Source organism: Passer domesticus, chromosome 1 (assembly GCF_036417665.1).
Source record: "Passer domesticus isolate bPasDom1 chromosome 1, bPasDom1.hap1, whole genome shotgun sequence".
Classification (NCBI taxonomy): Eukaryota; Metazoa; Chordata; class Aves; order Passeriformes; family Passeridae; genus Passer; species Passer domesticus.
The window spans coordinates 26,608,178-26,635,676 of NC_087474.1; the positions used below are offsets into that span (position 1 = coordinate 26,608,178).

The following is a 27,499-nucleotide window of genomic DNA, read 5'->3' on the forward strand; positions in this document are numbered from 1 at the left end:
GTTTTCTAATATAGAGCCTTTAAGAGATGGACATAGGAAAAAAAATAGGTTTTGTTTATTAAATGAAGTATTAAAGCTAAAGACCACCTGAATGGGCAAAAATGAAAAATTACCATTGCCATTATGTGGAAGACCCTGTTAAGAAGCAAAGGAATTCAGGGTGTACCATTAATAAGACACAAATTTCTAAATCCCTTAAAAAGCTTCTGACTCTGGTCCAGTCAGTAATAAGTAAAAATTGTAATTGCTGGAAAGCCAAACCTCTAGAAATGTCAGTAACCTCTGTGAACCGGTTGCCTCCATCTCTTTTCCAAGAAATGAAAACTCACATCTTCTGGCACCTTCACTTGGCGAACTTGCAGTGGACATGACCACAGTGACAAAACCATTACACTGGTAGTGTTTTCAACAGCACTCCCCAAATACCACAGCTGGAAGGCTAACACAATGTGGTTTTAACAGTTGACCAAGCAGTTTATCATTTTGCTACAAAAGGCAGGCTATTAAAGATGTCTTGACATATGCTACTGATAAACATGATATTTACTGCTGCAATGCATACAATAAAGAACATTTAAGCTAAAATACCCGGAACAGACTTTAGGCTGCATGTGAAATGTTTTCCTCAATGTTATCTGCTCACATTTTTGCTCCTGATGCTGCACCTTTTATTACCTCTTACTTATCTGTTACAGGTACCATTTCTCATATTTTGTGGCTCAGAAAAGTACTTCATGTACTTGTAAGACGGATCTCATAATCAATATCTATATAAATAATGGAATAAACTGTGCAGAAGGTTGCACATGTTGACTCTTGAGTCTTACAGCAGGTGGGAGAGTCCTAAATGAAAGATGGAAAACTCAGTACCAGATTTCTCCCAAGGTGTTTTGGAAGAACAATATGGAACTTTTAAAGTAAAAGTGTGTTTTCTTGGTGCTGATCAACTTAAATTAAAAAAAAAAAAGCAAACTCTTGTATTTATTGCATTGTGACATACTGATTTTGTTAGTGAAGTGAGAGAGTCATCATCATTCACACAACTTTCCAACAACATGAAACTAGATGTTCTCAGAGGTTCATGTAACTCATACATCTGTCATTACTTTTCACAAATGTGTGTTAAAAATATACTCTTTTTGAAAGTTAAATAACTTTGAATGCTTAAAGGCCAAATATTCCATTGGTGGTTGAAGTCTTCCCCTGAGGAGCTACACAATTTTAAAAGCCTCTCAGTAATAGGTTTAGCTCTGCAGAAACCAGTTTGAATAAAGCTAAACAAGGCATGAACTAGAAATAACAAAGATGGAATATCCTTGTTTGTACTTTCCTCCATCAGAAACTGCAGCACAGACCACATGTAAATTAGATGAGCTTCAGATCTATGGGACTGCTCACCATAGTATTTTTCTATGCCCATATGCATGGCTGAAGGTGGCCACATCTGCCACCCAATGCCACTCCTCTGAGGTAAAGAAAAATGGTTCTGCATGTAATTTATAAAAACCTTGTTCTGAAAAAAACTATTCAAAAGCATTAAAAGTATAATCACAAGGATATTCACCCAGTCAATCCAAAGATGTATTCTTTGTCTAGACCTGTGGATTGTTGGCAGTTTTAGTTTGTCCTCATCAATATAGAGCAAATGTTTTTTTCAAAAAGAAAGGTGAGAATACATAAACAGGAGAAATAGGGGCATTTTTCTCAGAAGATATAGGAAGCATATATTGCAGCAAGTGTGACACAGTTCTTATACAGCATCAGAGTTGTGGAGGAATGGGCAAAACCCATGTTCTTACCGAATGCAATCATCTTATTCATTTGTCAACTAATGCAGAATTTAAGGTTTGTGCACATGTGATGAATAAAGAGCAACTATAAAGTATACTCAGCAGAAAACCGTGGAGTGTTTCAACAATGGCAGCTACTTGTAGCTGTGAAATATATCAGTACACATCAGTTATAAAATACTGCTTATGTTTTATTCATGAAAAATAACTCAGTGCTCAGGCCCCACCATCAGAAATTACAGAGCATTGAAAGTATCTGTGACAAACTACATCCAAGTATTGTGTCTAAAATATTTACCATAGAATACGATTAGAAGCAGCAATTCACAAGTACAGCTTATACTTTAGGAGGGGAAAAAAAGGATGTTTCAAAACTGAACTTTTAAAAGTCCAAAATAAGACAGTGGAATATGTTTTTAAGATAGTATAAGATAGTATATCTTAGTTATTATAAGATTTAATATACATTAATATTAGGGTTTTTTTTGTTTTGGCCTGTCTGTGACTTTACCTGCCCATCAATGATGAAACTTAGCATATTTTGCAAAACTGCAAATAAGTCACTGTTGCAAACCCGTATAAATCAGTCTAGTGCTTCCTGGGACTAGAGTGACTTGCAAAATAAACAGAAATAAAGGGTAAATTCACTAAAAAGTAGGTTTCTTATTTTTGTCTTGTTAACTTGTATCTCTTTTGCAAAATTTCTTACTAAGAAAACTGTAATATAGGGAATGAACATTTTCTTTCAAGTGTCCAAATTAACTAGAGAGAAATATAAAGAAAAACATTACAACATGTCAGCATAAGTATTCCCTGGACTACTTAAGGTGGAGGAGGAACCCAATCCACACAAACAACTGTAATAGCTCTGCAAAGCCTGCTTTTCTTTATATACAAAACTCCCAGTGAAGTAATGATGAACCTAAAGTAATTACAGGAACTCATAAGAATATTCTCTACCACTATCAACAGACAAGCCGACACAATCCCCCATACTTTAGATAAGATGGGGATTACAGTTTTCATATTCCTTTGTTTGTTTGTTTTGTTGTGGTTTGTTTGCTTGTTTTTCTGGACTTGGAGATAGCTTGCAGATAAAAAAGGGTTCTGTTCCCAGCTCAGCATTCAGACAGGATGCCGTCTGATTATAGCCTGGTAGGCTATATGAAAACAAGGTTTATGCAACCTCTGCCTCTCTCTGTCCCAAGTTCAATAACCTTGAAAGCATTATCCAGGTTCAGTGGAGCTTGAGAGATAATATCGTTCACAGAAATTTCATAGAAATAGATAACCAGACAGGAGACACAAGGAACTGAACATTTAGGAGCCAACATTAAATAACTTCCTATCCAGTCAGCAAATTTATACAAATTTCCACTTCTGAGCATGGCAGCCTGCTCTTTGCTGTCAAAATGCTCTGCAGTAGAAGATGTTAGGCATATGCAGTCATAATAGAAAATATAATTCAGGTAAATAATAGCCAACCAGGAAGAAACTTTGCAGAAAAACGGGCTTCATTACCTTCAATAGTCACAGAATTAGTAGCTTATATTCCTAAAGGATGAAATAAATGTGGATAGCCTGAAGTTTTTGCAGAATAACCAAGGTCAATAGATTGCTATTCATCTTAGGAGAAAATTAGAAGTAAATATAATTCTTCACTGGTACTTCTAGGGTCTAAGTCTCTTGCTCATAGGACCTGGGAGGCTGCACACTGTGGCAATCAGCTCCTTTATGGATTGCTAACTCCAGACCTTTCAAGGCCTTGACTCACTTATCATATCCCAGCCACAAAACTCAACTTGAAGGCAGATTCATTGCTTGGATTTCTTTACTGATGTACTATCAGAAGTCTAAACTGCACTTCTTTAGTGATCTATGAGAACTAAGAGCTCATATTACTTGCAGCTGTCCCATAACTCAGTCCAAAGGTGATGATTTCAGCTTCTCTCCTTCTGCCATCTGAGTATTTCTGTTTCATACCCCTCCTACTAGCACTAGTATTGCATACCACCTCTCTACCATGTATCTTTGAACTGATTAATTTCTGTGTCTGTTTAAGCAGGTAACCCTCATCTAGATATAATTTTTCAGTTCATGCAGTATTGGATGTTGTGCATTCTGTGTCTCTTTACTGAAAAATACCCTTTCATAATCACAGGAACCCTCTCTTGATTATCCCAACCTCGGTCTCATTTCAGTAACATTTTAAGTACATATTTAAGCACTGCTTCTAAGTTTTACATCTTCTTACCACATATTTTGGTTTTTTTATTCCCAAGACTATACAGTCAGTGTAACACTTGACCTTTATATTACTGTTTATTATGTTTTCCTTGAATTATTTTAGCTTATACCAAATAAATTATATTTAACATTACCTTAAGGATTTATGGCCGAGTTGATCCTTACACTGTTTCCATTTCTCTTTCTACAATGCTATCTTTAACATGTACTTTCAAAGTGAAAATAACACAAAGCAAACAGATAGTCAGAGATATGTTCCCTTTCATCATGACAGCTGTAAAGAGAGAAAAACCCCAACCCATTCTGTTTGTGTCAAAGCTGTGGAGAAAGAGCTCTGCCAAGTAGTAAGTCTTTAACCATGTCTATTTACTACAGTAATGGAGAACTATCTCTAAAGCCCTTACTGATTTCAACTACTGCTTTTATCATGACAGGGGAAAAAACTCTGTCCAGCAGTCTTATAATATTCTTGCCTGCATAGGGCCTTATAAGTTAGTTTGAGGGTTGGAAGCATTGGATAAAAACTACTGCAGTTTAAGGTGCAAAATTCTGATTTGATAAAAAAATCTCCATGCTAATTACAATTTACCAGTAACATTTCTCTTGAAAAATTGAGAGAATTTAATTGCAAGACCTGAGTGGGATCTTTCAAAGCTACTCCAAAAACCTTTTTTCTCGATCTTTTCTGGCACATTCCCTGTTGTATGATGCTTCAGGTCAATGTGATTGGCTGCCACTATTATTTAAAACAATGTGAAAAGCAAAGGCTTGGTGCTCTTACTTTCTGTTTGTACAGCTGAAAGCTATGAGTATTTTTCACAGTGCATTTTGTATTCTCTGGTTCAATGTACAGTTGAGCCAGATCCAAAAGCTAACAGCCAGTGAAATTACTAGTTAGACCTGAGCCTTCCAAATTTGGGATTTGCTGATGTTTTAAAGTGAGGTACAAATTCCATATTGATCCTGAACATGCCAGGCACCTGTTCAAGGTATCTGACATGTACCATTTTGTAGTTAAGAACTCACAAAATACGGTGGTCAATCTTGCTGTACAAAGAGCTTTATATGGGTATCTCAGGAATCTTGAACAGTGATGAGCCAAAGATTCAGGTGGAGATCTACCAGAAGGACATGGAATGTGCCAGCTTTTGCCAATACTTCCAGGAGCTTGACCATGCCTGGCTAGATAAGTAGAACCAAGCCAGCTGTGATGCAAGACTCACAATTACTTGAACTGTATAATGAAAGCTGGAGACTGCTGCAAGACAAGACTTCTAAAATTCCCAGAAAACAACAAGAAATTCCAAGGATAAGGAGAATAAATTGGACTGGCATTAGCCTGGTTAAAAATAAATGAAGATTTTTTTTTTTTTCTCTAAGCACATGCTTGGTTGGGAAAAAGTTCTTTTCTGTGCTGATCGTATGCTGGTCCCACCACCAGGTGCTGTGCACACTACAGGCATGGCTATACTGCAGATGGCCTCAGAGCTGCACCTGCTCTGGGTGGCTGCTGGAGGCAGCCTGTCTCCTCCCAGCCTCTGGAGCAGCCTGGCACCCTGCCCCAGCCTCGTGACCACTCCAAGTAGTCATAAGAACCTCTCTTCCTCATTCTCTCCCTCAAACCCTGACCCTGTGCTTGTCCTTGCACTGCAATATGTGGTGTGAATCACAGAATTACCCCCAGCCTGATTCATTCCTGCAGCTGGGTTGAGGTTCCCAAACCAGGCAGAGCTTTTTCCTGCTTTCCTTCTGAGCTGTGTCCCCTCTACACAGATCTCATCCCTTTGGTGCTCACACACCCCCACAGAGAGCATTTCCAAAGACAGCAGGTAATGGTTTTCGTGAACAAGAGGCAGACCCATGGAGAGAAGCCATCACAACTTATTTCCAACGCACTTCATCTTGCTCTGGCAAATTATTGGGAGAACACATCATGCCCACGCCCTGGATAAACATCCGCTGTACAAGCAACATTGTATCATGTGTTGTGAGCGATGAAAACGCACTGCACTTGTTTCTGGCGCCTCTTTTTCCTTTCTCCCGGAGCACAAGGGGGCGAGGAGCTTCCACCAGAGGACACAGAAAATAGCGATGGTGCCTCCTCACAAGGTGCCACGAAGCTGAGGACAGGAGAGGACAGAAGGAGAGGGCGCTCATAGCTGCGGGCAGCGCAGCCAACTAGCAATAGGAGAGGACAGGGGTTTAACCTGACCGGGGGTTTGGTTGGACTTTAGGAAGAATTTCTTCACAGAACGGGTGATTAGGTATTGGAATGGACTGCCCTGGAAGGTGGTGGAGTTACTGTCTCTTAGGGAAAGGCTGGACGTGACCCTTGGTGCCGTGGTCTAGTTCACACGGTGGTTTGGCCGTAGGTTAGACTCGACAGCCTTAGAGGTCGTTTCCAATGTAGATGATTCTGTTAATAGGATTCTGAACCGCGGCTGACAGGGAAACCCCGGATGGGATCCCGCTCTGTCCCCTTTAGACCCTATGCCGCAAAAGCGGGATGCGCGACCTCCCTATTCCCCTTTCCCCGACCCTTGATTCCAGTCCCGCATACGGGATCCCCCCCTACCCCTCGCTTTGTATGCCATTCCTGAGCCTTGGGCCCCCCAGTCCCTGGCACGGCCGGAGCTGCCAGGAGTGCGGCGCGCAGCCGGCTCCGCCCGGGGCCGCGCGGGCTGGGCCCGGCTCCGCCCCGCGGCTGCGCACACGCCCGATCCGGGGCTCAGCGCCGGCAGCTGCGTCGCTCCGGAGCCTCCGGTTCTGCCGCTGTGCCGTGCCCGGCCCGGCCCGCGCACCCGCGCCGCAGGTGGGGACGGAAGGGCGCTCCCGCGGCGGGCGGGGGCCGCGGGGCGCTGGCGGAGCTGCGCGCCGGGCGGGGGTCGCCGCGGCCGCCCCTGGGCCTCGGCGGGGCCTGGGCAGGCCCGCGGCGGGATGGGGGGGCCGGGGGCCTGAGCTGCCCTGGCCCGGCCTTGCCTTGCCCCTTGTCCTGCCGTGCCCTGCCTTGCCCCTGCCCCGGGACGGCTCCTGCGCCCAGACCACCCCAGGCCGAGCGGGCACCGGGGCTGGCCGGGCAGCCGAGCTCGCCGGGCCGTGGTCCAAGCCTGCCGGCTGTAAACTTCGCCATGTTTGTGAGAGCAGCTAGCGCTGAGAAAATCTCTAAACCCCGGCATTTTTGACTCCTTTAATCTGGCAGCGCACGGTTTACCGCTCAGGCAGTGTCCGAGACGTGGGTGTGTAACGTGGGAAGGGCAGCGCTGGTCGTGCCCGCCCGAGCCGGACAAGCCTGTGGCTGCTCAGTCCCTGCCTTGCCCTGCTCTGCTTCGCAGGAGCTTGTGATGTTCGAGGCTAAGGTGCAGCTGACGGGGTAGGCGGGGTGGTTGCGATTCGAAATCTATTGCTGTATTTAAAAGAAGTAGGTTTGTAATCTCAGGTTTATACGTTTGTATATAAAGGGTAAGAACATCAGCTTAACTTGCTGGAGAAGTATAACAATTTAGTTTGACTCTATAAAGTTTCACTGAGTTTATAAACAGAGTTGTTTTCTCTAGTCTTGCATGTAGCTCAGGATGTGGTGGTTCAGTCCGTCTTGTGACACTGTGTTTTGTCCATGTACCATTGTGCTGCAGTGCTTAGCAAGTTGAAGGGTGCGGTCGTAAACAAAAGCCACTTGTCGCATCTTTAATTTTCTGAACCCATTTTAACTAACTGTGAATTCACGGAAACCCCAGCTAGGTTCAAGGGGAACCATCAGTTGCAAGGGAGACTGCACCAAAGCAGAGGTGTTCTTGACTTTAGTGACAGCATGGAAGCTGTGACTAGAGAGATGTTATATTGTCAGAGTCACTACTGTTTAGCCTCTAAGTGCTGGATAAAAAATCAACATGTTTTTGATTTGTGGTCAGCTGTAATAAGGTTCAGACTTGGCTAGGGGAAAAATCATGTTGGTGAATCCAGTTCTGCTTGAAGATGGTTCTGTGTTTTCGTCTTTGTGAACTGAGACGTTTCTCCCTGGTCTCTGGCACCATTAAATTCAATTATTGAAGCTCAGGTACACTTGGTATTGGAGGATGCACCTGCTTTAGTACTTTAATTCAAATAAAGGATGTGCTCTTGAAAGGAGTTCCCAGGCATCCTTGCCTGCTGCACTTTGGTTCATGTCACAGTGTGATCAGGCAGTGTGTGAACTTTCCCTTCTGGAAGAAGCTAAAACTAGAAGGTGCACTTCCGTTGTCAGTGGGTGTTGGATGAAGTGGTGGCAGAACAGCATGATCCCTAAGCTTTCAGATCTGTAATTGTGACAGCTATTGCCTAAGCTGCAAGACTCAAGTTCCTTAGCTTGAAGGCTGTAGGTCAGCTGCAAGGAGAAAAGTAAACAAAAACCCCATGTGAAATAATTGTCAACAGTGTCAGCAGCTTTTTCAGAACTTTTTTTTTTTTAAATAGCTCAGTAGTTTTAATTTTCAGTTGAACAATTTCCATTATTGAATAGCTCCCAAACTTAGAATGTTTTAAAAGTTCTGTAGCAGCAGAAGGGTAAATAGCTTTCCTGCTTCTAAGGGTTTAATGACATAAGTGAAAAAAACAATCCTGCATATTTGCTAGAGCAGTAACTGGGACTAGTTGGCATTTGTTGACTTACTTTCCTTCTCCCACGATCACCTAGCATTTGTGGCAATGTAATGAATTCATGTTGTGTTTGCACTGTCATCAGTATTGAGATATTTCTGTTCTGTCTTGAGTTGTTGGTTTAAAATTGTCTGACTTATTTTTCTCTTTTAATTTTCCTCTCAGGGCTTCCTTTTAGTGAACCAGCATGATAATTCCTAACTGCCATTCTAAAAATACCTCTTAATGGACAAAAAAAAAAACAGTGAAGTTTTGCATATTCTTTTTTAATCAATTGATCAGTTGATTCATCAGTTGATTAGTCAATCAATTTTAATCAATTTTATTCCTCAAAATACTGATGAATTGAGTGACTGCTGTCTCTGTGTGTTAAGTAACTGAAATGGGTTATGTGGATCACCTGAACAACTAAGTGCCATTGCTGTAGAGGTTTATTTTTTTTTCTCTTTGAGGTTTTTTCCCCACATGTTTCAAACTGGGGCATTTCTGCTTACTGCACTTCTTTACAGAGTTTAATTTCAAATGTTCTGTGTTTCAAGGTATTTTCAGTGTCATGGCTGAAAAGCTGCTGTAATGAGGAAAAATTAAAATACACACAGGTAACAAAAATGTTTTCGTGAGTGATACTCTTTTTTAAACAAGTCTTTATAAATGCTATATATTGGCAGCTGCTATGTTTAAGTAACTCCCAATTTCCACTTTACTTCCCTGTGAACTAGTCCTCTTTTGAATTAAAGGGAATCATCAGTTTGAATACCAGGTGATCTATATGTCTAGCTTGGAAACTAACAGCCAATTCTATGTTCTCAAAACAAGTCCAGGCTAAAAAATTGACTAAAATTTGGTCTGTCATGTGTGTAGAATTTACTCAAAATTGCTTTCTATGGCCCAGTGTTGATTTTTTTTTTAATAATACAAGGATTAGTGTGTTGTGTTAAAGCCTGTACATTAACAATCCTTTGAAAAGCTGTTGCACCTTTTGTCTGCAGTTGTACTCTTCTAACTTTAACAGTGTCTCTCATCGATCCGCTTTTAACCTGTGCATACTGGAGAATCTGAACAAAGCTCCCAGTTAATTCAGGTTCTTTACAGTTTGAGATTGACTCCAGCTTGAGCAGGCTTTGCAGGTCTTAAGGGATCTGAGCAAAGGAGAACTGAGTCTTGTCAGACTGTGGCCACACACTGACAGTTACCTGGTGCAGAGGAATAAATGCAAGCCATGTTTGAATCATTCTCCCTGAAAACATCCTTCTGACTTTTTTTTAGACATGGGAAAATCACTTTCTCACCTGCCTATGCATACATGCAAGGAAGATGGCTATGATGGAAGCTCAGTGTCTGATAACGTGAGGAATGGTTTAGTTCACTCAGAAGTGCACAATGAAGACAGCAGATGTGGAGATGTGTCTCAGTTTCCCTATGTGGAATTTACAGGAAGGGACAGTGTCACCTGCCCAACCTGCCAAGGAACAGGAAGAATTCCACGAGGTAAGTTTCCTCATTTATTATTTTTCTTTTTTTATTCTATAAATTTACATCATAACCATATGCAGTTGTAATAATTCATAACAAATAGCTTTTTCAAGTCAAGATGAAGTTTTCTCATCTTTGACTTCTTTTTCAGCAACTAAGCATTTTGTTACACTAGATGAGTGTAACAAATCAGGTCATCTGTTACACCTGGCTGTTACAACTTGGGTCTCCTCTTGTCTTGTACTATGCAACTGTTTCTTCCTCCTCAGCTTTGAATTCACACATAACCATAGCTCATCCAAGTTAAATTAGCAAACATTTAGTTTTATGACATTTTATTGCACCTTTTTCAACTACCTATTTTAAACTATTTGAATCAATACATAACTGCAAAAATGGCTGCAAATACAGAGATGGAAAAGTAGACCTGGGCTGCAGCACCTCTTCCCTGATTTATAATGAATTTTTTTGCCCTCACTGCTGCCAGTGTCCCTTTTTTTCCTTTATCCTGCTTTTGTTCCACTGGTGCTTGCTAGGTGGATAATTCCAGCTTGGAGTTGAAAATATATAGACTCTTTGCCTGCCTTGGGAAGGACCAGGGTACACAGCCTTAGTCTCCATACCTAACTGTTTTGTTTGCTTTGCCCTCATCCTTTCCTTTTCCTCTTGGTACAACATGCTCCTTTGTTTTGCTTCTGTCCTAAATGATAAGTTGCCTAAATATTTATGAAGAGACCTGTGAAAGGAGAGCACAGGATATATGAAACTGGGCAGAAGGAGAGCCAAGTGGGCCAAGGCACAGCATTTTGCTTCAGCTGTGAGATTTTCCCTTTGACTGGGGAAAAGCTGATGACATGATTTCATGTTTGAGTTTGCCTTTGCCAGACCTCTTATCCAAAATAGGTTATTGGGTGTAAAATCTCTTGGAACTGATTTTGAGCAGCAGCTCAGGAAACTTGAGTGATGTCTGTGCCATGTTGTGCTTCAGTGAGATTAGGTTATGACACAGTTCTCAAACACTTGCATCTCACCTTTGTAGAAGGACCAGGGAGCATAAAATATTTCAATGGTTGCAAATACCACAGGAGATTTGTGTTTTAGCTGTTAGACTTTCTATTACAATGTATTCATGGAGTACCTCTGAATTCAGCAAATTTCACACCTGGAAAAGCTATAAAACTAAAAATTACCTTAGCCAGAAAGGGTAAAAAAGTTTGTTCTGTTAACTTGAAATGCTTGTTAATATCAATAGCATGTTTTACTCAAAGTGCAGAAATAGCAGGATTTCTATGTTCAAAAGCTTCTTGGATGTAGTACTTAAATAAATGTTAGTTAATTATTTTATTAAAGATTTTGCAGTAACTATAAAGCCATGCACATTGTCTATACATTCTAATGAAATAATGTAGTTAAACTTAGAACTTAAAATTAGTTATTTGAGCTAAGAGGTTTGTAATCATTCCTTAATATTTTAAAGAAAAAATGTCATGTTTGGAGGTCATTTGAGGGGAGAGGGGAAAAATTAAGAATGATAGCATGACTAGTAAGGTTATAATTAATACGATATGATGGCTAAACTATAATAAATCCATGAACTTCTGTTTTGTTACTTGGGCAGCTTTAGTTTTTAGTGTGATGTATGAAAGGAGGACTGATATTTTTTTAAAGGTGGAGGATGCTTCATTGAAGTAGAGATGAAGATGTGTTTTAAATTGGTAGAGGCTTTTTAGAAGGTTGATGTTTTGCATGCTACTGTATGCTTGGTTAGCATGTTTTGCTTAGCTTAGTGATTCAGCATGGAATCAATGCCAAGTGCTTGATTAGCTAAGTGATTATTTGATCAAATTCTGCGTTTGGCTTAAAAATTGCAGGTCTGACTTGGCCTTGAGGCCTCTGTTCTCATACAGTTCCACAACAAATAACAAAAGCTCTACTGGCAGATGTAGTACACGTATTTTCAACTACTCATCTCTGCATGTGCTCTTTACTTCTGTTGTTAAGATACTCCCTATAAAAATGCTGTCCAGTGACACAACTTCCATGGAAAAATTCCAGTAGATACTTATTTTGACTTCCAGGATGCTGCAGCTCAGCAGCACCATGATAAATATGGTTTTATATACTCCTGATTTTCAGAATGCAGTGTGTGCATTGCTTGTGTTGCCCAGATCACCTGTATTGTTAGCTTTGGTTGTTTCAGGGCTTGTTTTTGGGCTTATTTTTTTTGGGGTTTTTTAACCAAACCTGACTTCTGCTTTTTCAGAAGAGTACATGCAGAATGCCTTCTGGATCAGTTCTTACTGCCTAAGCTTCTGAATGTTTTGTCCCATGAGTTCATATGGTCTGGTATAAATAGCTCAGAGCTGTTCTGCATCGCTTTTTCTCCAGGAAGTGGTGCCAGAGGCAATACTGCCTCTGGTCATGTGTGCAGCACAGAGGCAGAATTTATTGCTGTTTTGGTCCTTGTGGACTTCGTGTTTTTTCATCTTGATGTTGTGTAAGCCATGCTCTTATTTCAGAAAGTGACATAGCTACAGTAGCATTCGACCTGGGTCCTTATCTGGAATTTAAATGTTTATCTTCAGTGTTTATTCTTTGGTGCCACTAAGTTGTAATGGTTACTCTTTGTTTGAAGAGCTGCAACAACACTTATTCTTTGTTTAAATTCTGAAAGGGTGTTTTTGTTTCCAGGGCAGGAAAATCAGCTGGTAGCCTTAATTCCATACAGTGATCAGAGACTGAGGCCAAGAAGAACGTAAGTCAATAGCTGTTTGTGATACCTGAATCTACAGTTAATTATTCTCTTCTAGTTAAAATTCAACAATTCAAAGGGGATGGCAATAAGAAGAATCAAGAAAAAAAATCAGTGGAATGCTTCCTTGCATTCATTATTGGAAGAACAGGGCTTGTGGGTAATATCAGCCTTAACCTCTAACTCTTGATGAGTTATTTATTAACAAGTGTGCATACTTCCATCACAGTACATCTTGGCTAAGTACAAAGCTAAGGAATACTGTATGACCTATTCATGTTTACAATAATGATGTATGTCTTAATCTCTGAAACATCCTAATTGATCTAAGCAGACACATCTTCACTGTTAGAGTTAATCAGTAACATCTTTGAGCCACTACTACAAAATAAGTCACCTTAAATTAATTTGTAACATTCTGATTTTTGCAGCTAGAAAAATCAACAATTTATGATGCAGCATATTTAATTTTTTTTTTCTAGGATCTACTTAGGGGGTTCACGACAATCCTCAGGGCTTCTTTCTGACATGTTTTGGTTTTTACTTCTTTTTTTTTAATGTTTTGATATTTTTGTAGTAAACAGAAATGAGTGCCAGGTAAAAGAAATATATTAGCTTCACGTAATACTATTCTGGATAATATATCTGACGTAATGGTAGTGCAAATATGAAACATACTACTTTAGTGTTCAAATCTTGACAAAATTGGAGCTGAAGTAGATCGTTTTATTTGTGGAGAGTTTTTTATTATCTCTCACACCACTACCACCACCCCACCCTCCTATGCACACACACAGAGCCACACCCACACACACACACCCATTTCTATTAGCTTGATTGTGAATTTCCTGCTCCTTAGCTGAAGTCCTAACACTTTCCCTGGAAGTCAGGATTCTCTGTCATACAAGCTTTATTTTGTGGTCTGGGTGTTTTTTGTGAGACTTCCGCAAAATGATGGAAGTTGTGCTATAAATAAATGTTAAGAGGAAGCGGATTTGTTTCAAAGCACATAAATATTTACCTCTTCCATTTTCCTTTGCAAGTTACAAGTGTGGGGATAACCACATGGTTTGAAATGTGATTTCTGATATTTATGCAAGAGTAACAGCTGTTTAAGTGAAGTACAGCATAGGGTTTTTTTCCCTTTTTAGAAGCTAATGGAATTAGCTTCTAATAATGAATTAATTGTATTCACTAGTCCTGCTCCTTATAATTTCAAATAGCATGTCATTGTTTTTTAATGTGCTTTTGACTCTGAATTGTGCTTTTTTTTTTCCTCCAGAAAGCTCTATGTGACTGCTTCTGTAACTGTGTGTTTACTACTCTCTGGACTGGCTGTATTTTTCTTGTTTCCTCGCTCAATTGATGTTCAGTACATTGGTGTGAAGTCGGTTTATGTCACTTACGAACAGGAAAGACGGATAATCTATCTCAATATTACAGTAAGTCTGACTTTTTGGGTGTTTGTAATGCATGAATGCATCAGGAGATACTGCTTTGGGAGTTTAATGTATGTAGAAACTGTGGTCTGGCTGAAAAGCTTAATTGGTGCCTTAAGAACTAGAGTTGGTGACCAGTTTGAAAAATGTAACTGAGCCTGCTGTGGCTGGTTCCAGCAGCTGTAGCTAATAGACATGTATGTAGTTGCAAGCTGACACTGGGTATTCTGTTTTCAAAGGAACAGTAACTTTGGAGTTATCAGTGTTACTTTTGGAATATGTCTGAAATGTAGTGTGTGTATGTAGGAATGCTATTTGCTACTTCCTTGGTATTATGCCTCTGTCAAAATTGGTGTCAAGAAAAAATACTTTCTTATCCGCCTTAAAACTTAAAGGAGCTCTTCCCAGATAGTTCTTGATTTCTTTGTAGTGACCTTCATACAGGTTTGCCTAAAAACTTTTGTTAGAGTACTTCATTTTAAATAAAGCAAAGCTGCCATGGGAGAAAGAGGTCCTTTGATAGCTAAATTTCCTGGAAGGAATAATTGAGGATAGGAAGAAATGCAATATTTGAAGTGGAGGGTTGTTACCAGGAAAGTTTGTGCAGAAGTTTGTGTTACTCAGTATATTCACTAAACAAACTCAGAAGTGATAGTGACCCTACTCCTCTCTGCAGTCCTCACAGGCAGGAAAATCTGCTTGCAGAATTTCTGATATTACTGTCTCATGCACAAGATTCAAAATGCTTGCTCACTGAGATACACAGAATGGATAGGTGTTACTGTTTTGTGTTTGTTTTTTCAGAACACACTTAATATAACGAATAACAACTACTACTCTGTTGAAGTGGCAAATATCACAGCCCAAGTTCAGTTTTCAAAAACAGTTATTGGCAAAGCACGGTTAAACAACATTACCAACATTGGTCCACTGGATATGAAACAGGTGAGTAGCTTAGGCTTTCAAAGTTAAACATGTGTTAATCTTCATATATAAATCTACTTACTGGTGTTTTCATTGCTTTTTTATTGTGGTTGTTTTTTAGATTGATTATATGGTGCCCACAGTCATACAAGATGAAATGAGCTACATGTAGTAAGTACTCATTCACTTTTAAATATCACATGAATCTTACTAAAAGTTGCAGTGCTGTTAAAAATAACTTTTTCCAAAGTTAGCAGGAATCTGTTTGAAGAGATGCTGGGGCATTTTCTTTAAGTTCAGTAGTACTGCAAGATAGGTAAATCACAATTGCTTGATTAGTTTCATATAGTGGCTTGCTGTACCTGGCTGTATACCCTTTAAATGGTATCTCTTTTGTGGTATTTTAGGACTTGGCACTAGTTAGAACTGCTGCTTTAGGGGTGAAAGGGCAGGTGTGTTCCCCTAACAAGTTCTCTAATAACTTTCCCACAACTTTCTCTGCAGTAGAAGGAAATTTGTATTTAGTGGTATACAAATTAGAGGCTTGTCTTCACATGTTGTGTATACAGTAATAAGCAGGGTTTACAGCCTGCCCTTTGAGTGGTTTTATTCATAGCTCCTGAAAGTTCATTTGTCCAACAGACTGTTACCTCATTATATCTTGGTCACAAACCCCACTTTTAGTTCTCTTACACTGAAGTCCAGACTGAACAGAAAGAGTTAACTATTGAGGCTTCAGGTCTGTGTGCAGTTCTAGTGAATGCCAGTCTCTTTGGGATGGGAGAAAACCTTGTTGCCTTCAATTGTTGAAATAAAATGAAATAGGTATGAAATGCTAAGTGAGGCACAAACTTCAAATTGACAGAAATGTTGAACCTCTAACGTACACCTTTTAAAAGTGTGTAAGTTAGCTTTATGTAAACACTGAATCTTGTGAATCTGCTCACACTGTGGATGCATGAGGATTAAACAAACTTAATAAATAGCCTTCATAGAACTCATGATAATGCTGTATTTTCTTACAATTTGGGTAAGCTGAGTTCACTGACTCTTTATATTTTATTTTTGTTGGTTCCGGGGGAAAGAATGACAAAGGCATAAAAATATTGTAGGTGGCTGCCAAGCAATCTTACTGCACTGATCACGTACTTTTCATTCTAGAGCTGATAAATTTGTGACCAAGAGCAATGATTTAAGAAGCAGGGGTTAAAAGTATGCACTTACATGGTGCTCTTTATGGCTGGTATGTAGGCATGTATCAGAAAATGTAAGTCCGAAAAGGTTATCTTGCAAGAGAACAATAACCTTGACTTTGGAATATGTGTATGTTGGTTAAAGGTTATTTTGCATAATATAGAAGTGGATGAGTTCAAAAAATAAGTGACAAAGTGATACTGACAGGCTTCAAATGTAGTGGCTCTGGTTAACCTTGGTTAGCTTCTGGAAGGTGGAATGAACATTTTCTGAGGACACTGGTGTTGTGTCCTCAGCATTACATGGGAGCAAGCACCTGTGAAGGCAGTACTTGTGAAAGTAAGACTTGTGTGTGTCACAGTGGGTCCAGGTGAGCATACAGTCACTGGCGAATGATTCTGCTGCCATTGCCAGTAGCTCTGTAATCTCTGTATACAGACAGCAGAATTTCCAGTTGAAACTAGAAGTCTTGCATTTCAGATAATTACCCTGGAAAAGTTTGATGTAAATCTAACAATTGTTCTTCTTTTTTGCAGTGACTTCTGTACTTTACCATCTATCAAAGTACATAACATAGTAGTGATGATGCAGTAAGTATGGTAGTCTTCCTATGTGTGAGAAACAACTTCAGAAGCCTTGTAATTCTCATTAACATAGTACTCAAATACTTATTCCTGGAGACTTGGTATCATAGATAAAATGAAGTCAAGTTGCTTTTTAGTGTAGCAGCTTTATAGTTACAGAAAGTGAACTGTCTTTTGACAGGTTCTGGAGGTGTAAAGACTGGATTGAGAATCATTGTTACTGTATCTGCTGTGCAGCGGGGCTGTAGCCATGGAGCTACTGATGTCTCAAAAACTTTAAAATTATTTTATGTATCAACCACTGTTCAAAACTTGCTGAGATCTTTGATCTTGAAGGAGTTCATGGTTTTAGCACTCTGTCAGCGACTGCTTTGTGACAGTGCTTTTTTGTGACATTACATAAATTTCAGAATGGTGGGGTCTTTCATTGGTGAGGGACCAGGGCATATCTTTAGAGTAGATATAGCATGGCTTGTAGCTTGTTTAGTCATTTGCTTTCTTATCACAAACCAGAAATATTATTTGTAGTGGTAAATTTTACAAGTAAACCTCAACTTTAGCATCTTTAGGAAAAGGACCCAGATGTCTTTCATGGAGAAAATCTATAGTGGTAAATCAGTAATGTTCTTAAATTTATTTAAAACATATTTTGATCCAAAACCTTTTCCTTAATAACCCTAGTAATATAAACACGGTGATTTTTAGAATAGGAAACTCAAAATCTCTTCTCTTCTGTCTTTTTAAGAGTGACAGTGACAACCTCGTACTTAGGCCACCCTGAGCAAATATCCCAGGAGAGATACCAGTATGTGGACTGTGGAGGAAACACGACCTACCAGCTGGGCCAGTCAGAATATTTAAATGTCCTTCAGCCTCCACAGTAAAAGCACCTGTTGGTTGGTGTGGAATGACTGCAGTTGGTGCTTGCAGGGATCCATTGGATAGAACTGGTGTTCCATGGAGTGGAGAGTACATGTGATGTACAGCATAGCAAACATGGAGATCTGTACACTTTAGATGCAAGGAGGGAAAGGTGCAAATTGTAAATAGGTGCACTTGTTAAATGTTGTGTTTTCCCCTTCTGTTTGCTTTCTGTTACTGTAAGCACTTCTGTCAAGTTGTGTGGTGGGGGGAGAGGGGGAATATCAGATTCTTGAACAGAAATGGAACTTTTCCTTACAGTGTGGTACATCAACTTAGAGTAACTGTGTGTATGTCTGTGTTTAGGTGAAATGTGTCACTAATGAGCATTTTCAAAAAGTAATACTCATAATTTTTCAGTTTATACTTCAGTTCTTGATATTTGACTATTGAAAATGGAATGTTACTACTTAAATAACAAGATTACTTTGAGATATCTGGGTATGAAATTTTTGTTAGTAACCCAGTGACAGTAGTTCTTTATTTTGGGATTCTACACTTTATTTGCTGTCCATGGTTAGAGGTGACATGCAGTCTATGAAAGCCAGGAAAGCTCTCTTGGATGACACTATAGTTGAATGTGCAGTTTCTAGAATCTGGCATATTTTCATTCATATTCCCTCTTGATACCTCTGGGATGTTATAAGGAGAATATATATTGTTAGATTTAAAGAAACAACCCCCACAACAATTACTGACAAGGAAAAATACAAGACTCTAGAAAACAAACAAGACTTTACTAGTCTGTTTTTTAGTGAGCTTTTTAGAACAGGTATTAAAATCAAGATTGTGCATTTGGAACTAGATGGGCAACTTTGAGCATGGGTTTGGAGAGCTTGGTGTAAATTTTTGTGATTTTTACTGTTTTAATATATTATGTACCTAAGCAACTTTTAAGTGTTAATGTGTTGGGTTGTGTTCATTTCTCGCGCAGGCTCAGTAAGCAAATGCAGTAGTTATCTGTACCTCCAGAGCACTCAATGGTCACATCAAAGTTATCTAAGGGAAGATGAAGCAATTCTTTCTGTAGGAGTAAATGCTTATGTAATTGTGAGATTACTGACTGACAGCACAAAATAGTTTCTGTAGCACAGTTTGCACATGTGAATTTCTAGGGTAATTGTCAATCATGATGATTATAAACTTTGGGTCCAAAGTTGTTTGACTCCTGAAGGCTGACTGTTCTGAGGGTTAATTTTTTAATTAGCTAGATCAGGATTGTTTTATTTCTGAATTAGGTGAGATGCAGCTGTAAGTAGGTACTGTTGAGACTGTTGCATTGTAATGAAAAATGTATTTTTTTAAATAGGTATTACTGGTTTTTTGCTGCCTATCTCCTGGAAATAAGCTACACGAAATGAATTGGCAAAAAACACAATAGAAAAAGGCTTCTGAGTAACTTGCTACTAACAATCTCTGATGCCCCAGTGCTTCAGTAAAGATAGATGTCTACATTATTCTCTTATTTGCTGTCCTCTCTTAGATGGACCTAAGGGGGGGGTGGGGAAAAATGTGGGTGATGTACCCCTGATTTAAGAGACATTAAGTAACCATAATAAACCCCTAAATCCCCCCCCCACCATGTGAATTGCTATGAGCACTTACTCTAGAGTCTGTGAAAACCTTTGGAACTTCAACTGTCATATAGCTGTTGTCATATATCAGTTTCATATAGTTGTTGATAAGATTAAGACTTCATCTTCTGCCTTAGAGAATTTCTGTAACTGCAGTAGTCAATTGAGTTTACTTATTGTAGTTATATTCCAAAGATTATTCTTGATTTTGGGCTCTTAAAAGTGAATATTCTTTATTACAGCTCACAGTCATGAGGGAAACTAGGCCACAACTGACTCACCTTTCTAGAGTTTAGATGAGGTTCAGTCCTGTAGCTGCTAAAATGCATTTATAAGCTTGTCTGATAGCCTGAAAAGATACAGGTGATAGCTAAAGACCAGGAGAGTGGGGAGCTGGCTAGAAGCAGAGTGGTAAACTCATAATACCTGTTGTAGAAAGATATGCTGTTAATGGCAAGTAAGGAGAGAATTCTGGTTTAAATCATATCAGAACTGAAGTCTGCCAGCAAGTGACACAGGCTCTTTTCCTCTAGACTTAAATATTTACACACTGGAGTGTTGTTTTTGTTTGGGGGTTATTGTTTGTGGTTTTTGAAATAGAAAAAGAAGAAAACAACTGTAGGCAGATAGTTATATTGACTTAAACCAAATTTTTCTTCCAAGGGTGAAAAGTAATCTAAAATAACTGGAATGGCACAAAGATCAAATTATTTGGTGACAGTAGTCAATGCTGCTTTTGCACAAGCATGGCGGGGTTAAGTTACACTTCATGTAATGTTGAGACTCAAAGTTGCTTTAGAAATTTTGGTGGACATGCTGAGCAAAATCAGTACTTAAATCTGTGATTCTTAACCTTGCATGAAGTGCTTGGAATTCTCTGATTTAAATTAAAGAATTGAGTGGAGTCATTCTTTCCATGTATGTGTCAGAAGAGAGAGGATAAAACTCAGGTTATTTTAATCTAGGATATCTAAACATCAATTTGTGATAGACTTACCGAATGATGAAAAGTTCTCATCTTAAGAAACAAACTGGGTTAAAAATCCCACTGAATTCTCAAATTAAATCAATAATGGGAGAATAAAGGGCTTAAGGTTCCAAGTGCTAGTATTCCCTTGCACAACTGTCAGTATATTACTAACCAAATAAGGCAAGTATTTCAATTTATCTACTGATTTTAATATAGCATCTCATCAGATAAACAGGTAAACATCTTGTGACTATTTAACTTGTACTTGCTTTATGTGACCAAGCTTGGAAACATGCTAAAGGAGCAAGAGAACTCACTATTAACTTGTATAACTTTGTAAACAAGGTATCAGTATAGATCCAAGTGCCAGACCTTTTGTTTTTCACATTCGTTTTATCTTGATCTTAAAATAAAAAAGGCAAGCCTTTCAGTTCAGTTGTAAATCAATAAATAGAATTCTCTCCAGAAAGTCAACTTGAAAAATTAAAGGGTTTTTTTCCTGGGTTTTTTTATGTGTGTTTTCTGAACTGATTCATATTTCATTCATATCTTCCTCTTTCTTCAAACACTATCAAATACCTTTATGCTGATATTGCAGTGTGTGTATTTCTGGTAGAATTCTTTTCACTTGAATATTTTGTAGCAATTCCTTTGCCAAAACCTGTTGCACTTTAAAATAGAAGCTCTGATAGTTATTTCTGAAAACAGTAAGAAATATAGTTCGGATGTTGCACTGTAATGGCACTATTGAAAATCAGCTTAATGTATTCTGTTTAAAATAACTATAAAATTTCAAAAATTTAACTGAAGTATGGAACACTTAAATGCGTAAGAATGTTGACTGTTTGACCATTGGAGAACAAAGTTATTGTACGTTTCAAATATACTGCTTTAAAAATAAAAGAATTAATAAATAACCATCCAAGATCCAAACCATCAAAGATCTAATCATCAAATATCTATCTGGAGAGATTTAAAGGGAAGCAGCCTTATTAAAAGATGAAATACCTGACATTTCTGAATTTCTGTTGTGGGAAAAAGCCTGTAGAAGTTAATTCATAATTTCTTTACTCATCTCAATGTCATAGGGATGGTTGCTTAATTCCTAATCTTTTGTGAAGACAAACCATAAGTATATTTTTTCTCTGTGGTGTAACTTTGAAGTTCTTAATGCACTTCTGATGTGTGCATGACCTGGATGTTAACATTTTAGTGTTTATATTTTGCAGCCTGATATTGGCAGATTTGAGTACATGTTTTAGTTGACTTTGCTTCAAATTGTCCTTGAACTTCTGTAGTGAATATATTTTTTCATAATAGTGCATTGCAAACATGCTGGGCTTTTTAGCATGTGGTTTATAAAGGGAGCCATTTAAACACCAAACCTCTAAGTGCTTGGATTAAACCATGAGGGTCTTTAACCTGACTGAAGTTCTGTGCCCTCATGATGGAAAGGATGGTGCTTGGAGTGGTATAAAAGAAATTTCTATATTCAGAAAATGCTAAAAGGGAGATAGTGTTATTCAGCATTTAAGGTTTCCCTCTTTTTTCCTCCTTTTTTTTTTTTTCAGGGGTGGTAGTTGTGGTTTTGTTTTTCCTCCCACCCCGCTAATCTATAGCAAGACATCTGTCTGTTCCCAGACAGCACCTTCTGAAATGGGTGACTTGTTCCAGAGCTGGGCAGCTGCAGGAAGCTTCACTTCAGCTGAATTGCACTTGCAGAGTTAAGAGATGAGAAAGACCAGCAGTGGTACCTCTAACAACTATGAACTACACTTGCCTGTCTAAAATGACACGACCCTAGTAATTCTTCCAGGCTTTCCTCTACTGAAAGGGAAGGATAAATAAAGCAAGTGCAACCAATATACTTCAGCAATGTACTACTTGCAACCAGCAAAATATTTGTTAGTGATGGCCCTGGTCACACCAAAAAGTCTCCTTTTTTTATTTTGGCCCAGGGAAGGAGGAATAGATCCCAGCCAAAAGATATTGAGAACAAAGATTTGGCTGTGGCAAAACGCAATGTCTGTTCCACTTCAGAAGTCACCTACCTATTTTAGGTGAATTGTGATCATTACCAGAGGGGTGTTTTGGGGTAGTTCTATTACCTACAGCTTTTGCCATGGGAATCTGCTTTTCCATGGGTAGGCAGGCCTGTTGGCCAGGAAAACCAGTCTGCATGGGATCTGCACATGTGTGGAGAGCCCTTCAGTCTAGTGGGAGACTGTTCAGTGGGAGTAACATCCTGATCCTCATACTCTCCTCCTCCAGCCATCACAAGGGTCCTACAGCTTGGATGCATGTGTTTCCTGGGTACTGAAACTGCTTTTGCTTTGCATGGGCAGGGATGTTTAGTACCACACATGTCGGTGTATTATGGTGCCTGAGTATTTTGGGTCTGACTAACTGTGGTTTAGTTCTTTTGTTTGTTTTAAGGAAGCAAATTTAACTGCTGTTAACATCCAATGTACAGAGTGTGCATATAATAGCTTGAGATATGTATAGAAATACTAATGGGTGATAACTATTTTTGTAACTTAAGATGTTCTTGTAAGTGTGTAGCAAACAATCTATCCAGTAAAGCATGATAAACACTCTAGAAGTCAAAGAGTATTTTGGAATGACTTGTAGGACACAGAAGCTATGTTAACGTAAGCTAACTGGGGCGCAAGGGATGTTGTTATTCAGAGGTTCAAAATCTGGGCCTAACCTTATTATGAATATGTTTCTAGACAGGATTGTTTGACTCAAAGAATTATATTAAATTTTCTATTTTAAAAGCTTGGATCACGTATATATTTTTTTTTAACTGACTTAGTATTTTTCTCCCCTTCTTCCCTGTCTCCCACAAGTTTTCCCTCTATCTCACCATATTTTCCCTCTAGCTTTCATGTATTTTCAAGGATATTACTTCAATTTTTGTAACTTGGCATTCCATGATGTGAAGACTTTGCAATCTACTTTTTTTATACTATGTTTTATTGTGTTAAGCCTGTAATAAACTTGAGTATCTGAAAGCTGAACACCATATGTGAATGAATTAGTGTTGTCTCACTGAACTACTGAAGCAACTGAGTCCAGACTTGGGCAGTTGTGGTGGGTTGGCCATCAGGTGAGCCCCCACGCCATTGCTCCTACACTCCTCCCTCCCAGCAGGATGGTGGAAAGAACTGGGACAAAAGCAAGGAAACTTGGGTCAGGATGAAGACATTTTAATACAAGAAGCGAAGCTGTGTTCACAAGCAAAACAAAATAAATGTATTTCCTTATTAAATTTATTAAATGTATTTAATAATTTACAACAGGAAGATAAACCCCATAACCCTGATTAGCCTTCCTTTCTGTTTTTCCTGAGGTTTTATTGCTGGGCATGATCCCATGTAGAATAGCCTTTTTGTCAGCTGGGAGCATCTCTCCTGGCTGTGTCCCCTCCCAGCTTCTTAAGGACTCACAGCCTAGGCCCTGCAGGTTTGGGCAGACACAAGGGGGGAAGAGGCAATGAAAAAGGAAACCTCTGGTGCTGTGTGAATTCGACTCAGCATGAGCCAAAACATCGGTGTGTTATCAGCACTGTTTTATCCACAAACCCAAAACACAGAGCTGTATGGCAGGGATGATGTAAGGAAAATTAACTCCATCCCAGACAGACCCAGTTAAACCTATCTGCAAAGTTGCTTTAAGGGAGCATTATTGCTGGAAAACCCGAATCTTTGAAAACTGGCCAACAAAGAACATGACTTTGGAACATTCAGAACATTCATAATACTCAAATGTTACAAATAGCTTTACACAGTGGGATATTTTTAATGTTTGTCTTGGAAAAACTTGTGTATTTACAAGTGCTACACCAGTTTTCTGGCTTGGATTTGTATGTAGAGGGTTTTTGTTTCTGCTTGTGAATCTCTTTAGAAAGGCTGATTTTTTTTCAACTAAGTTTAGGTGGGAAAATAACTACAGTCATTCTTGCTATTTTCATAGAGTCATTTTTCCATCCCAGAGTTATCATAACCATTGTTACAACTGTCCAAGCCCTGTATGGAACACTGTAAATGGGAGAACAGCAACCTTTTAGCACTACTTTCCTTTGTTTAGATAAGAGCTTGAAGAGATGGAAAGATCTGGTTCTTTCTTGTTCTACTGATCTGGAGCTGGGTAGACAGAAATGTGACTTTAATAGTGAACAGCTTTATTTGATCCAAAAACATCAAACTACATTATTTGGATTCCTCTCCTGTGTTGTTTTTTTTTTTCCATTCAAAGCAGGTAGGGGACTACAAAGGTGAAATTCTACCAGGTAAATTTCAAATGCCACTTTGCCTGTCTGGAAAGTATAAAGAGCATTAAAAGTGAATAAATGCACTGACAGATGAGAACATATAATCAAATATGAATTTGGACAGATTGAAAGACCTAGAAATTCTTATTCTGGAACACCCGAAGCAGATTATTTTGAGATCCAGCTACTGAAAGGTCTGACATCTTGAAATAGACTCGTTTCAAAGACCTAACTGACAGAAACTTCTGAAAGATTTTGAAGTTTCCCTGGCTGTACATTGCTTTCCTTTTACTTCTCAAAATTTCATACAGATCTCAGTATAACTGTGTAACTGAGTGCATACTTGGGATGTGGTTTTGGGATATATCCATCTGAGAGTACTCTGGATACACTGATTATGAATGACACTAATTGCCTTCCAGTGTAAAGGTGATGTCTATCTGGCAACTTAAGGAATGCCAAATCACACATTTAATTTTGCTAGAAGTCTCTTGATGTCAGATGAGGTAAAGATCCTGCTACATTTCTGTTGTGATTTTTTTTTCTTTTTGTTTTTCTTCAGGAATCCTTCCTCCTTAATTCTCAGAGCTGAGGTTTTTTCCTGTGCATGGGTAGCAGTGTCACAGAGTTTAATGAGCTGTCATGGGCACTGTGGAGCTGACCTTGCTCCATAATGGAGCTGCTTTTTCATGAACCAGTGAATCACCTAATGCAGGAAAAGTAGAACTTGATTAAGGAGCTTTGGCATCACTGTAATGTAGCATTTCACTGACTGCAGTTATGGATACCTGGAAGGTAATGATGTATGTCATACTTGAGAGGTTTTTAGGAAGTAATGCTTCTAGTAGTCCTAGCAATATAGTTGAGGTTGAGAAATGAATGTAATTTGCCTCGGTCTGTCTTTTCTCATGACAAGTATACCACAAGACTTTTGTTCTGGTACTAGTCAGAGGAGTGATATAAGGATTACCTGTATAGGTGGTAACAGCTAAAAAAGCAGGTAAAGACCTACTATGTTTTTTATGAGTTTTGGAGGCTTATATCCTACTAATATATATTATTCCTTAATTATGAAGTTTGTCTCAAATTATTTATGTTTGTGCAATGTTAGTGGCTGTCTGCATTGAGATCCATACCCACAATAAACCTGTGACCAAATTTTACATTCAATGTGTTTAAACATGTTGAGACAATCAATGCAACAATTTCACTTTCCACACCGGCACTAACTTTGTGAACTTTTCTTCAAATATGCAACAAAATGCTAAAATAAGACTTAAAAGCCCGAGATATTGCTGCAGAATGTAGATTCTAAAACTCATACCATCTACAACCATTTTTGCTTGCTGCCAATCCAGAGATGGGGCAGAGTTGCTATTTCCATGTCCCTTTTAATATACTACGTGACCTGGCATGTCCCCTGAACCATTTATGATCAGGAGAGGATCCTGGCTTCTTCAGCATTTCTAACTTCCTCTGTGGCACTCTGGGATCCAGCTCTTCAGTACTGGTAAATATTTTCAGGGCTCAGGGCTGAAATGTTGTTGCCTTGTAGACTTCCCGAGGGCCAGAAATGTTCATGGAGGACCCAGCAGATGAAAGCCACGCTTCGAGTCCTGAAAGCAAATCAAGCTGTTGTGTAAATATACCTGGTGTCTTGCTCCTGCAGATGGCTACCAAGCTTGCCTTTGGTTTGCTCTCACTGAAAATGCAAAATAGCAGGACAGAAGGAAGCTAAGACTTAGAAAAAATAAAATGTGCTAATCTTATGTTGCATGCTGTCAACTATACTGTTTGATATGCTAATACATGAAAAAATCCTATTTAAACTGAAAGCTGGGCTTCTCAAACATGGGAGGGATTCAATTTCCTTCTCAAAAGAACGGCAGAAAAGCTGAATACAACTCAAGGTTACTTAGTAACCTTGATGAGGCCAGCTAAACCCAGGGGAAGGTGCGTGCAGGGTCTTTGATTTAAAAAACAGAAAGAAGCCCCCTGGTATCTAAGACACCCCCTAAAAACCCTAACAAACAAACAACCACCCATCATTATTATTATTAACAATTTATTTGTCTATATAATGATATATAAATATTATATATATAATTTATAGTGCAGTCTTAGGCATCCTAGTTTTTATCGTGGGGGGAGGGATGGGTTGTAGGTTCTCTCCATTTTTTTTAATGGAGAACTTATGTGCCAAGGTGATCGAGTGCTGCTGCCTTCCCTCCAGCAGTGATGCCACTAGCCTGCAGCATGTGCCAAAGGCAGCAGCCTCCTTAGTGAGATGGGTGTAGTTCAGTTGATGCTTGAGGAGCTGAGAAGTGCTCTCTGAAGAAGAAAAGAGGGTTAAAAGTGTGTTTCTGCTTCCCAGCCCTTCACTGCCCACCCCACTCCAGTATTTAAGCACAGCCAGAAGCAAAAATAACCTCCCAGGAAAGAGCAGGGCTGTCCTGGTTGAACTGTTCAGATGAAATGGACTTTCAAACTAATAAATCCAGTATATGACTTTCATTCTGAATGTGTGAAATACTCCCACTCAGAGGTCTATTTCAGATTTTAAAATGGAAGAGGTCTGAATATGTGTTAAGTGAGCAGTGGAGAGAATTATGTTGATGCTGAGACATTTAATTTAGTGAAAGATCTTGAGCAGCCCTGTTTGTGTCTGTGTAGCTGGACTTCCACAGACTCAAAAATGGCAGATTGACCTTGCATCAGCTGCT

At 39.0% G+C, this 27,499-nt stretch overlaps 1 protein-coding gene and 1 long non-coding RNA gene across 3 annotated transcripts; one reads left to right on the plus strand and one right to left on the minus strand.

Moving 5' to 3' along the window:
• Positions 1-1,968: 1,968 nt before the first annotated feature.
• On the minus strand, positions 1,969-6,605 carry LOC135295152 (uncharacterized). Its single transcript, XR_010357172.1, has 2 exons — positions 6,250-6,605; positions 1,969-6,157 (listed from the first exon to the last, which is right to left on the minus strand). It is a non-coding gene; the product is annotated as an uncharacterized LOC135295152 (long non-coding RNA).
• Positions 6,606-6,712: 107 nt separating this feature from the next.
• On the plus strand, positions 6,713-23,523 carry TMEM106B (transmembrane protein 106B). Of its 2 annotated transcripts, none has more exons than XM_064411238.1 (8): positions 6,713-6,849; positions 9,936-10,157; positions 12,834-12,897; positions 14,177-14,336; positions 15,138-15,278; positions 15,379-15,428; positions 16,988-17,041; positions 17,781-23,523. In XM_064411238.1, the coding sequence occupies exons 2-8, from the start codon at positions 9,938-9,940 to the stop codon at positions 17,917-17,919; spliced, it is 828 nt and encodes a 275-aa protein (XP_064267308.1). In that variant the 5' UTR covers positions 6,713-6,849; positions 9,936-9,937; the 3' UTR covers positions 17,920-23,523. The 2 variants fall into 2 exon arrangements, with proteins under 2 accessions (XP_064267308.1, XP_064267314.1); XM_064411244.1 differs by lacking the exon at positions 6,713-6,849 and adding an exon at positions 9,209-9,268.
• Positions 23,524-27,499: the final 3,976 nt, after the last annotated feature.

Bases quoted from the DNA above. Each gene is read 5' to 3' on its own strand.
- TMEM106B (XM_064411238.1), top strand. From the start codon at position 9,938: ATGGGAAAATCACTTTCTCACCTGCCTATGCATACATGCAAGGAAGAT. The intron at 15,279-15,378 runs GTGAGTAGCTTA...GTTGTTTTTTAG, and splicing joins GTCCACTGGATATGAAACAG to ATTGATTATATGGTGCCCAC. The intron at 15,429-16,987 runs GTAAGTACTCAT...TCTTTTTTGCAG, and splicing joins GATGAAATGAGCTACATGTA to TGACTTCTGTACTTTACCAT.